The sequence below is a fragment of the Stegodyphus dumicola genome, chromosome 3 (assembly GCF_044657685.1).
Source record: "Stegodyphus dumicola isolate Sdum_Otavi_A_Nest chromosome 3, ASM4465768v1".
NCBI lineage: Eukaryota > Metazoa > Arthropoda > Arachnida > Araneae > Eresidae > Stegodyphus > Stegodyphus dumicola.
In genome coordinates this window covers 268,663,464-268,677,276 of record NC_140770.1, presented here as the reverse complement: position 1 = coordinate 268,677,276, position 13,813 = coordinate 268,663,464, and the positions used below count along the sequence as shown (strand labels likewise).

At 28.6% G+C, this 13,813-nt stretch overlaps 2 protein-coding genes across 3 annotated transcripts in view; one reads left to right on the top strand and one right to left on the bottom strand.

Moving 5' to 3' along the window:
* Window positions 1–1,951, top strand: part of LOC118182537 (uncharacterized) — a 27,122-nt gene extending 25,171 nt beyond the window's left edge. The window contains exon 18 of the mRNA XM_035351892.2: window positions 815–1,951. Coding sequence (XP_035207783.1) covers window positions 815–1,210 — 396 coding nt within the window. The 3' untranslated portion in view covers window positions 1,211–1,951. The remainder of the gene's footprint in view (window positions 1–814) is intronic.
* The window catches only part of LOC118182544 (receptor expression-enhancing protein 5-like), a 15,152-nt gene extending 1,339 nt beyond the window's left edge, over window positions 1–13,813 (bottom strand). The window contains exons 1-5 of one of the 2 annotated variants that reach the window (XM_035351910.2): window positions 13,340–13,813; window positions 13,159–13,252; window positions 12,939–13,074; window positions 4,646–4,820; window positions 2,190–2,234 (exon numbers count right to left, since the gene is read on the bottom strand). In XM_035351910.2, the coding sequence (XP_035207801.1) occupies window positions 2,191–2,234; window positions 4,646–4,820; window positions 12,939–13,074; window positions 13,159–13,252; window positions 13,340–13,502 (612 nt within the window). In that variant the 5' untranslated portion in view covers window positions 13,503–13,813 and the 3' untranslated portion in view covers window position 2,190. Of the gene's footprint in view, window positions 1–2,025; window positions 2,235–4,645; window positions 4,821–12,938; window positions 13,075–13,158; window positions 13,253–13,339 lie in introns of those variants that run through there. The other variant, XM_035351900.2, reaches the window with a different exon arrangement.

Sequence of the window (13,813 nt, the reverse complement as noted above, 5' to 3'; positions counted from 1 at the left end):
ATTAAAGTCAGTTATTAGTTAATTAGGTCAGTCTTATTAAATGTCACTTCTTACAACTTCATACTGTGCGTAGTGAGTTGAGACATTATTAGCTATTTAGTCTTCCCCCAAGAGAAATGAGGTTGCTGAACTTCAGGCTAGATTACTTTGTTTCCTTCATGGAATGTTTCCTACAAACTAATTCCTTCTGCATTATAAGAAATTAAGCATATTATATATATTCTTTTCATCATTTCTTTCTTGGGATATCCTATGTTTTATATGTACTATAAATTAACCTTCATGGTTACTGAAAGTCTGTTGACAACTAAAAGAAAAATATTTTCTTCCACAGTTTTATAGAATAGTATAAAACAATTCTAATTAAGAGGACTAAATAATTTACTACATTTTATGTTATTATTATTATTATTATTGCTGTAAATAAGAAAGAAATATAGCAATTTGTGAAAATAATGTAATAATTTGTAATGAAAATAATATGCTGTAAATAAGAAAGAAATGTAGCATATATGAAATTTTAACTTGTTAAAAATTCTAAAAAGTCAGTTTCCTTTTGAGAAAATCATTTATATATATATATATGTATCTAAAATATCTGGATTTCTTTATTAAAAATAACTGGAATATTAATTTGATATTTTTAATAGCTTAAGAAATCTTTGTAAATTAAGCTGATCTGCTTGCTTGTAGTAAAGTTTTAATGTAGAGTTAACTGCAGTACAATTTTTACAGTAAAAAAATAAATAAATAAATCCTTCAATTTTTTATGATTATTGGATTATTATGTTTTCATTATGCATTTTACTTTTAGTTGCCACCAGGAGTAGACATTGCAGATTGGTCAGTACTGTCAGAGAAAGATGCCACACCAGAAGAAGTTGCTAAAGCTGTTGTGAACATCATGGTTAGTTTGAAGAAAGCACTTGCATCACCCACAAACACACTTCAAAAATCTACAGCAATTCAAAAACGTAAATCACGGAAAAAACTAATGAAAACACGGAAGGTAAAAGTCCAAGATCAGGATATGCAAGAAATAGATATTGTTCCTGCTTTGTCTTCCAAAACACCCGTATGCAGAAGGGTTTATGAAATGAGAGAAGTCTCCGACATATCTCAGTCTAGTACTGATGAACCAATTTCTATAGTGAAGGTAAAAAGTAGTTGGTGGCGAAGATTCATAAATGCTTTGAAACATAAGAATTAAATAAGCTATTTTTACAAATGAATTTTAACAGATGTTTTATACTTTTGTAAAACAATCAATATGGACATGAGCTTTTTCTTTAGAACAGTTGAGTCAATTAATTTATTGTATTTTTCCCCCTTCATCAGATTTTCTTTTGAAATAAGCTCTAATTTATACTGGAATTACTTATTATGGACAAAAATGTTGATTGGCAATCAGATTATTTCTCATCAAATAATCATGTACAAATAGCATTTCATGTTCAGGAGCAGTTATGGTTTAATTTATTTTGACATTCATTTGTTAATGTGAATCTTGTCAGTTTTCTTTTTTAAATTTTTTTTTCGCTATTTCATATTTACATATTGATTTTAACAATTATTAAAAAAACTGTTTAAAAGCATTGATGTAGTTTAATATAATCTTCGGTTGTGAAACACTCTATAAATTTTTTAAACATATTTCATTCGTTAAATATGATAGTTTACAAATTGTTTAAATATACATATCTTTATTATATGCTATTTTATAATCTAAATATGAAAAATGTTATGTATATCCCAATGTATGGAATGTGATAAATTTTAAGGTCACTAACGTGCAAACATTAATTTCCAAAATGTATGTTTGTTCCTCATATTTATTTGCCTTTGTTCATATATCACATCATGTAAATATGTCTTCATGTCATTTTCACTAGCTTGTAATTAAAAATTTGTATATTTATTTAAAATATATATATACTTTATTTAAAAAAGTGCTTGTTGTTGAGTTTTATTGCATTTGAACTTTGAAATTGGAAGGGAGGAATCAAATGAAATAAAACTATGTGACATTTTAAAATTTTGTGACAAGAATTTAAATCTTTTATTTGAAAATTTCTCTTAAATACAAAATTGATAATTTTTAAGGTGTTTATGTAGCAAGTTGACAATATAAAAATAATCACACTGTTTTAAGCTCTATCTTACAAACTGTAGGTCAAAGGGAATTTTACCTCATGAATCTGTTCCCTGATATGGCTGGCGCATATGTAAATTACCTGTAAAATATTAATATTCATTATATTACTACTTACAAATTTACAATACACCAATATTAACAGCAAGCTGAGAAATCTGAATAAAATAGTAACACTAACTTAGTTTTACATTCTCTTCATGAAACAGTTTCAAGAATTGTTTGTTTATAAACAAAATATCGAAGACTATCTGCCTAAGGAAAGAGATGTTTTTATGAAAGATTTTCAAAGGGAAACTAGTTCATGTTATACATGGGAAAACTATGAAAATGCTCAAACAGTTTTAAGAATCTTAGGATGCAGTTTAATTATTGCATTATCTTATCTAATGCAGGAAGATAGTCAAATGCTATCTCTCTGCTTTCCTGAAGAATTTTAAAAGAGGAAAAACTGTGTTAAATTCATGTTACTGATGAAGATAAATTCCATACAAGCAATACTGATGCTGAGAAGCAAATCTTGAATGAATTGGCAACGTTCGGTAATCTTATCACTCATGTGAAATATATTATGCACCAAAATAGTTTTATTTGTTAACAAACCCACAAAACATCTTTTCATGACCTGATATTTTTAATACATTAAAATTAGCTTTCAGAAACAAAACACAATGCTTATAAACTCATCTAATCACTTCCCCCCAGACATACAATTAAAGTGCATTAAAATAGTATGTACGAGGCATGGCACAAAAACAATTGGAAGATGAGATATTATATGTCTGAAGTTAACTATTGAAACTTTTTAATAACTTTAAACTTTTTTTAACTTTTTTAAAAAAAAATTACTTCAACATGGATGGTATTTTAGGTTAATCTTTGGAATATGGTAACAGGTAGTTTGGTGACATTTTGGTACAGCTTCCATTCAGTCATGTTTAGCCTTTTTTATATAAATTACAAGCAACTTCTCTGCCAGCAAAATTTTGAAAATGTAATGCTGATTTTTGTTGTCATTTGTCGCTGATTTTATATTTTCAAATTATGAAAATATAACGCTTATTTTTGTTGTGTGACTTAATTATTATTTGTTCGGCGTGTTATTATTGTGTCTTAATTATGGTAACAGGTAGTTTGGCGACATTTTGGTAAGGCGATAAAGGTTACTAACTAGGACTTTAGCAATGTATTTTTTCTTTATTAATCTTCCTTTTTAGGATCTAGAGTGCATAAAAACAAATTTACCAGATCTTTAATATTCTGCCTAATGTTCAATTTTTTATAAATTATATTTAATGATCTAAACATTCTATGAGATTTTCTCTTGTTTATCAATCTTTATCTTGATTTCAGACATACTAAACAAACATCCCTAAATTTGGTTGACCTGAAAACTCAAGACTCTCAATTTCTTTGCAGATACAATTTTCATTCTTAATTTTGCATAAACTATTTCAATTATTACTCTAAATAAGTAAGTAAAATTTCATAACAAAAGCTATTATGTTAATATATTATGAAATTTTTTATTATGCAATATTTACATGTTTGCCTGTTATTCCAAGTTTCAATTTATTTTATAGAAATGATATATTTAAGAAAACCATTATTTGTAAATTTTAAACTTTTTTCACATAAAACTAAACAGCAAAACAATGTTTTGGACAACTTATCTGCTAAAATGCTTGAAAAAGCAAAAAATAAAAGTATGGGAAGATAGATTCGAAAACAATATATTGAGCCATCTAGTATTATGTAAACATCCTTTCATATAAATTAATGAGGCCAAAATAAAGATCCTCGACCATTTGCTAGATGAAGGTATTCTAACAATGACATTTTTTGCAATGTAGTAGTCCCCTTTCGAGAAGCATAACTCACGACCTTATTCTAATTCACTGCAAATGCACAAAACTTCAACATCTTAGGCAAAAGTTCAAGTCATAAAGGTGAAAGCATCTTTATGCAAATGAAGTGATTTAAATGCACTGTGGATTTATTTTATACCTTGCTTAAATTAGTTAGTCAATAAAGCAAACAAAAACCTGACTTATATAGTGACACTCCAACATCAAGATGCCAGCATCCTTATGAAGACTATGCTTCCATCTTAATAGTAATTGGTACCCTTATGAAGATTTCTCTCTTTCCAAACAGTAGCCATACATAAAGGTGTGGATCTCATTATCAAGTGGTCCCAGGTTACTATAGCAATTTCTAGTTTTTTTATGTCAATTTTTTTTTTTTTTTTTTTTTTTTTTTTTTTCTTTTTCTTTTTCACAATAATTATTTTTAATGTACCAAGGACTTTTGGCCCCTTCATATAGTTTTCTATTTGTTTTGAAGCACTTTTTTTTTTTAAAGTTAAAACAGCTTTTTTTCATACCTTAGCAGAATGTAAATGGATTTACTTTGTTATCTAGGTAAGAAATATATTTCATCATTTTACAGTTAAATAAATATAAAAATTAGAGAGACAGAAATTATATTTACCTGTAGAATTTCCCTCAGCATTTGTATATACAGAATACGTTGTTCGAACTATTTGATTAATGGCGTTATCAATAGCTTCTTGATTTTTTTGGAAAAAAGGATGTATTAAGAATTCGTAGATGATATCTGATCCATTCTTTGATACAGGAGCATAGCACCAAATCAGAAACATGCACTAGAAAATTATTTAAATAATCATTTCAAAGAATTATTGGAGAACCTGCAGATTCTCATTATAATATTTATAATATTAATTATTATATTAGATATTACTTATAACGATATGCTATACTATAATAAATTAAATAAAATAGGATCAGACTACTATTTAAAAAAATAATTTCTCATTTGTTTTTAAAACCCTAATGTATATTCTAAATCATTTCCACGTATTTTCAATCACAGTTCTCTTTTACATATACATATGTACACATATAAATAAGTATTTCAGACAGGAGTGAGAAATCAAAATTTTTTTGAAACAAAAAATATTTTAAAACAGAATAGTCAGTTCTGTTAAAAATAAATTCAGACCTCATTACAAACATAAATGACACAGTTCACAAGCTAACATCTTATGCACACACAGAAAGAAACAGCAATTTAAAATTTAACAAATCTGAAACTCCACTTATAAAAGTCACTACAAATAATAATTTATTATGCTACAAAGGTAAATTTTGATACTCACACTTCCAAACAGAGGGTCACAGGACCTGCAGCAGGGGTCAACAAAAATTTTAGCAGTTTTGAATATTTTTTTAACTTATTATAATAATTTTACACAACGTATCTGAAAATAAAGATAAGACGATACAGAGAAATAAAAAAAAGAAAACGTTTCAACGCATTCTTTTTATAATATAAACATTCATTTTCCTTGCTTTGCATGTGACGCTGCCATTTCACCTCTTACCTGTTTAAAAATTTCACATTGATATACGTCTCAAAATTAGAAATTAAAGTTAATGACCTAAAACTGCAATAGTATATTACAGTACAAGTGAAAAAAAATTGAGTTTCACTCACGCGTGTGTTGGATTTACGTAATACTTACTGGGGGTCGTGAAAAATTCTCAGAGATAAAAAGGGGTCACGACTGAAAAAAGTTTAAGAAACCCTGGCTTAAGAATAAAATCACTCTCTAATCCTATTTCTGAAGACTGCATGAAAATAAACCTTTGAATAAGTAAGTAAGTAAGTAAAACAAGGTAAAGCAAGTAAAACAACCTTTGAATAACCTTGACATTATTGTAACAGATATGAAGTTTATAGGTTTTCCCTCTAAAAATTTTGGCTTTTAAAGTTAAAAAAATCTTTCCTCCAAAGTTAGTACGATTTCCTAAAAAGAAGTCTAATTAGATGATAGCAAGAGCACATATTTTTATGAAATTTGATTGGTTCAACAAGTTTTAAAGATTATTTTATCCAATGATGAACTTTTTTTTTTTTTTTTTTTTTTAAATTTAGGTGACTAATCTCTTCTGTACAGTTTCAGGCAATATAACTGACATAGCCTGGATAGTAATGTGCTGGCTATTCCAATTAATTAGCCATTATGAAGTCAATTATTTTGAGTGTATCAATGTGTACTGTAGTCTGAAAATATCTGCTGATCACTGAATTCTGCATTTCAGAAAACTGCTACAGCTATGATAAATAATAGGCATTGTGCTGAAGAAGTTATTTCTATAAGTTACTATATAATTTTAATACTACCAAAACCAAAAACATACATTTGCTTCTAACTGGTAGAGAAACAGACTGAGACAGAGGATTTTTTCCCATTGTCATTGATGAAGCCTTTAAAATATTTTCCCTCTTACCAATAAAAACACTTTAATGTTAGATTCTATCATTTATAAAATTGCATGGATTTTCCGGTTAAATTTTCAGGTAATTATTTTCTTGCCTATGAATAGAATTCAATGTTGGAAGATTCGAACCCCAATTTTAATTCTTGAGGAATTTATAGTATATCTTGTCAGCGTCCTTTGAGAGATATTGGCCAAACTAAATAAGTTTTAAAATTTCACATCAAGGAACAGGAATCTTATGTCCAAAAAGAGGAAATAAAAAATTTTCAATAGTCAGTCATTGTTGGAAACTGTACCACAATTTTGATTTTAGTTCCAAGAAAATTATCCACAAAGCTTCTTCATTTGGTAAACTGGATTTACTTGCGGCTTTCGACACTAAAAAAAAACTTGCCTTTTTAATTAACGATCTTAATTCCAATCCAGTTCTTCCGAATACTTTTAAAATTGTAATACTTTAGTTTTTAAAGTTTCATTATTACTTTCTTGGTGTTTTCCTGTTACTGGAACTGAACTCATACCAATGACAAAAATTGATGAGATCTTTTACACAAAAATAAAAAAAATTATTACAAATAAAAACCAAAAAGGAAGAAAGAATGGTACTTATGTATTAATGCAACAACCCCTGAAGAAGAGGGACTTGTATTTGATTGCCCACCAAATCAATAGAGTTTTAATCAAAATCTACTGCAAAATAAGATTGCTGTTTTGCCTAATTATAAATAGACTAGCTTAATAAATTTAATACAGATCATCATCAAAATTTGAAATTTTTTTGGTGCTCTCAATAGTTTGCTTTGCATTAATTGTCCTAATTGCTTTTTAAGAAACTTTTCTCCTCTTGTTCTCAAACTCTTTGACAGGATTTGAAAGTATTTTTTTTGTGAATGTGACCTAAAAAATAACCATTCTTTTTTTTTTAAAAAAAAAAAAGAACTGAAGACACTTTAATTAAATTAAAATAACATACAAAACTAATAGCCAAACCACTTTTAGTACTTTCTGATATGCGTGTATATAAACATACATACATTTCTGAGTCTGATCCTGATAACAAAAAAGTACAAAAAAAAAAAAAAAAGTTTATGATTCCTTTAAGTGAGCCACATTATGGCCCATGAATGCAGAAAGCTAAGACCAAGATTTTGCCAAAGATGCCAAAATTGCAACATGCGGTTCACAACTATGCTAAAATTGCCATAGATGGCATCATCATCTACAGTCATACTGAGAAAAATATCCACAGAAGTAAAAAGCTGTCTTGCAGGATGCATAAATATCGTTTGACAACATGGTGCATTGAGTCATCAATACTTTTTTGCAGCTTTTGATAGGGGTGCTGAAAATTATAAAGTAACCAAACTTGTAAGCAGTCATGATGTGCTATTCAGAGGATATTTAATAATAAAATAAAATATTGGTTACTTGTGTATCATCCTGTTGACAAGTATCTCAGTTTGGCACCGTTTATAAATAAGCAAAAACACTCATATCATCTTGCTTTCATTTGATATTGTTGCATGGGTACGGGTTTGTAACAAATTGAATGCACAGGTCCTATAAAAGTTATCAAAAGAAACAGAATGCTAGAATTTTCCTCAGAGATATTTGTACAAGTGTTCAAAATATCATGCAATATAATTAGTAGTTATATTTTAAACTGCTAAAATACAACACAGTACAAAGCGTTATCTAAAGATAAGGCTAACTTTGACTTATCTCGGTTCACGTGGAACTATAAATCACAACAACAGTAACTAAACACTAAACAACTACTGAGCTGAGATATTCTCTCTCTGCCTTTTTATAGCTTTCAATCGGCCATGAGAAATAGTTCTAGCATTTCTGCTTCTTGAGATTTCTGGAAAGCAAAACGAGTAGAATTATGGTTACAGTTAACTTAGTATTCAATTACATTTCTTCAAATTACATATAAATTACTGAGATATCCATTTATTCAATGTTAAATGCACATGCTCCTGTATTTTTACTTTCACAGCACAGCTTTCTCTTAAAACTTATCTCGCATTGCATCGCACGGGGAAATAAAACAATTTTACAAAATTTGTAACAATATAATGTCAATTAATTCTCAATAAGCCACATTTTGTCTTTATAAATAAGGATCTAAATTAACTGTTATTGTACTCTTTTTTTTTTTTTTTTTTTTTTTTTTTTTACAATTAAAAAAATAATAAGTTGAGACCTGCCTTCTACAGGAAGCAAGCAGTGGGTTATTTTTGATGTGATAGGATCTTATCATCAGAGAAGTGTGTATTAATGGACATTATATGGTCAGCTGAATATGGGTGGGATATAAAACGGTAACAGATAGAAAATTAGCAGAAATTTTGTAATTTTCCTATTTCAGCATTAGGAATGTCCTTAGACGAGTCTCCTACATTTTTCTTGAATTCAGTGAAATTGTTATTTACACATGCATTTATCATTCATGACTTTGAAAAAGTTGCAAAAAATATAAGATCTCTGATGTGGCCTTCTAATTGCCAGTTCTTAGAGGGTTACCATTCAATAGAACATACAATTTTAAACCCATCTTCCCAACTTAATCAATTTTAAATTGCTTAACAAGCTGAATGATTAAAAAATAAGTTTCCTTCTTAATTTAAATCTGTTTATTTTCATTTTTTTTTAAATATATGCAGCTGATAATTTTATTATACATCTAATTGCAGAATTAAATGCATTACAAACAATTCTTATAATTAAAGAAGGAACATCTCTGTAAGAGAAAAGTGCATTGAAATACACTCTTTCCAAGTGTTCTGAATATTGAGGCTCTATACAAGTCTTTACCACTTAGTTGAACTATACATAAACATATATCAGAATGAAATACACATGTATAAATCATTCATCAAATTCATTAATCAATACATTCAACTCTGTATCCACCTGCAATGATTCTCATGTTCTTGTATTTATTAATCATATAATAAATTTTCAAACTGAGGATAATGGATAGTCATATTAGGAATAAATTAAATAAAGGCAGAATAAATTTTGAATTTGAAGAGCACTTTTTCTTTAACTGAAAAGAGTACCTTCAAAAAAGGTGTGGTGGTGTATTTAATCATGGCAAAGCACACTAGGGCTATTTGCCTAAGGGGAGGGATGCCTTCGTAGAGGACTTTCTAAGGGAACTGGCTCGTATACACGTTACACATGGGGAAAACCACGAAAACACCCATGTAGCCAGCCCGTTTGCGGGATTCGAACCTTGGATCGAACTACCAGTGTTCAGTGACTTTACCGCTTGGCCGCTGGTGGGACCCCCTCAAAAAAAAAAAAAAAAAAAAAAAAAAAAAAAGAGGGAAAATTTGTTATTAATTTCTGAGGCATTGCATTTACATATTTCAGGTAAGTAAACTGAAAGGATTTTCTTATCTTTTTTTCTTAAGACCTTTTCAACTTTTACTGCTTATGGAATTATTTGTGGTGCTACTTTGGTAGACGGTTGCACGGATTTTGGCGAGTAATACAACTTATGGTAAACCCATTGCTGGATAAGTTATTTATGGTAACCGATACTTTGTTGTCATTTTATTAAAAAATAATGCATTTTATTATGCATAACTTCCGTGTTTTAAATATTATTTATGGCTTCTAAATATTAAAAATCAATTTAATTTTACATTTTTATTTGAAATAAAAATTTTGTTGTTTATAATATTTTATATAATTTTATGCTGTTGATGATGTAATCAATGACGTCACCTTACTTAAAAAGTAATTGTTTTATTAATATCTATAAATTTAATCTAATGTTTTAAACATTATTTATGGCTGTTAAATATTAAAATACAATTTATCTTTGCATTTGTTTTAAAAATGATTTTATTATGAATGATTATTTAAATAATTTTAATTCTATGCATGATGTAATCAGCTCCCTAATTGGTTACTGAATATTTGTGCATTACCGCGCCATTTTAAAATTTTATTATTCATCTCTTCAAATTTGTCAGATTTCAAATGGAATGGATATCTTCATTTCGAAAATGAATGCTGTTATTGGTAATTACCAAGAATTATTGGTAATGGAATAAAAAAATTGCCCTTTGAGACCTTATTTTGGCCAACCTGTCTTTCCTAATTAAAGATTTATTTATAAATTGTTAATAGCGTCAGAGGAAATTTATTTTAAATTTTTGGAGGAAATGACTACTTCTTCAATGAAGTGCGAGATATGTGGATAACAGATGAAGATGGTTAAAAGAGACGATTCCATTATGATTTCGATTTTTTTGTGGTACTTATCAATAAACAAGAGGTTAAATTACTCAAAAAATGTAAGTACATATTTTTCTTTTATTTTATAATTGTATACTTCAATTTTTGTTAAAAAAATTAATACACTATTTTTAAAAATTGCTGAGATAATTATTGTCACATATGTTTTAATGTTAATTATATTTCATATAACGTATTTTAAAGTATTTGAATTTAATAATATTCTAATTCTTTTAAAAGTTGGTAGGATGGTTTTTAATTCGATATTCAATTTCAGTAATTTTTTAATTTAATTAAACGTTGGCACAATGTTTTTATAGCGGTGTTTTTATTCTTTTTCTTTTGCTATATGAAAGTAATAATAGCCTTACTTTAGTATTTTATACTCATAGTAAATGTATTTATTTACACTTGCCTGCCATCTTAAAAAACATTTTCAACAAAAAATTAATCCAATTACTTTTAACGATGAATACTTTACTATGTGTAAAAACAGCGTTTTTCAAGATGGCTGACGATTGCAAAAATAGCGCCAACGTAAATCGCCAAAAGTCCGTGCAACCGTTTACCAAAGTAGCACCTTATTTGTGAATAAAGTGCTATCTGCTTATGAGTAATGATTTATATTTTCTTAAAACTTAAACAATGATATAGATAGCAAAGACAATGGTATAAATTTCATGTATATTTGTTTATATCAGATTCATACCAGTGTGCTAAAAGCAGCAGTTTAAAGCTTAATTTTTTAAAAAATATATTATAATTTAGTTGTTGGCATATTATTTACTTTATATTATATTAGGTGGCAGATTTCACTTTATATTAAGAAGTAGGATGGAAGCACTTCCGCAGAGAACCCGGGGTAAAATCTTAGTATACGGTGCAGCCTTGGCGCGATTTTGAAAATTATCGCCAACACCAAAAATTACCAAAAGAACGTCTATGTATATATAGTGATAGTATACCATACACTATATACTATCACTATATACATAATATATACTATGTATAACTATATATATTATTTGAATACCCGTTTACTGCTCATCGTATATGTCCCGTTTTTACTGCTCATCATAAAAGTCGGCAAAAGTAGCCAAATCCCGTGTGCACCGGATACTAGGATTAAACCGAACCCGGTAAATGTAAACATCGCCAACTTTGGCGATAATAGTTCAAACCTGGTAACCTAGTTAATTCATCCTATTCGCTTATGCGAAGGTTGTCGTTGTTCGCATTTGGAGATTTATAATATTTTTTTCTGAATTTTTTAACAACGAATAGATAAAAATATTTTCGCATAATTAAAGAAGTTTTCGTCGAAAGATGCCATAACATGCCTAAAACATATCTTTTGTTTCAAGTATTATACAATGTTGATACTGTTAGATACAAATCAAAATATGAAATATTCATAAACTGTCTTTTAAAATTTTGATTTAAAACATACATATAAGTCGGTAAAATCCTAGTATATGGTGCAGCCTTAGCGCAATTTTGAAAATTATCGCCAACACCAAAAATGACCCAAAGAACGTCTATGTATATACTATACACTATTTACTATCACTATATACATAGTATACTATGTATAACACTATATATTCTTTGAATGACTCGTTTTTACTGCTCATCATAAAGTCGCCAAAAGTAGCCAAATCCCGTCTGCACTGGATACTAGGATTAAACCTATAAGTCAATCATATTCATTTGATGAAGTTCTCTTTTTGGTTAATCTTTGGAATATGGTAACAAGTAGTAATCGCAAACTGCTTGCCGCTTTTTTAAGAATTGCACATACACGGTATCCATGTACACGTCGACCTATTTTCACTTAAAAAACATCCCAGAATTGCACAAAAATGGCATTCCGCACACTCTTGACTTTATCCATGTACACTGCTAAAGTCCTAGCTAGTAACCTTTATCGCCTTACCAAAATGCTGCCAAACTACCTGTTACCATATTCCAAAGATTAGCCCTCTTTTTATCATATTTAGATAACTTTTAATATTTATACTTTTGCTGTAAGCTTTCCACTCTATAAATAAATTCAATTACAAATCTTATTTGTCATTTTCTGTTTACTAGCTTATAAGACACATGCAGATTACTTTCAATTTTTTTTTTTTTTTCTTTTACTCAGACGTCAAGGGAAAAGTTAAATTATTTGATTAAGAAATTGAAACTGAAAAACATTACTAATTTTAATAATTTACCTTAACAATCCAATATCCTGGCAACCACTGAAGGAAAAATAGAAATACTTCCAAAAAATTGACAGAAGAAAATAACAGCCAGTATATTAGCCACTTTTTTTCTGGTTCAGTTCCTGGTTTTTCTAAGGCCTTGATTCTATTACATGCGGGAAAAAAATGCTATTATATATACATCTTATTTTTTTTAAAAATATCACAAAAAGGAAAATTTGAAACTTACGTCTTAAAACTTGGATACAGAAAGCCAACTGCAGCACATACCATCTGAATTCCATAATGAAATAACAAAGTAAAGAATGACAATGCTATAGCACCTATTACGAAAAGTTAATTTTTTTATCAATTCAGTGCAAATAAAAAAATATTTTCGAGATAAATACGATATTGAAACAGTTGCCTACCAACTACAATATAGACCCGATTAACTCTTGTTGATTTTTCAGTATAATCCAGAACTGGCTTGAACCAATTGTTCTTACTTAGCAGCCTTTCTAACCCTTTAAATTGTTCTGAATTTTCTAATTTCTGTAAATTTAGAGAAGTATATGCGCTTCCGAATGCCATCTTTAATTAAGACACGCCAGTCTCAAATTTGCAGGGAAGTAAAAGAATTCTTTAAAATATAAAATTTTGAAGTTCGTGCGCGAACTGTTTACAGGCACGGACACGATTTTTGCTTTGCATGTGACAATACCTGAATGTTGTACAACTCTTTTATCTTTGAGATAATCTGAGAATAAAGGCAAAAATGAGATAAACTTTAGACAGATTAACCTCTAACATTAGGATTTTTTTTTTTAATTTTTAATCTCAACTGATTTTATTTATCAATATGTCGAAGTACAGCCGATAACTCCGCCCACAATGAAAACTGT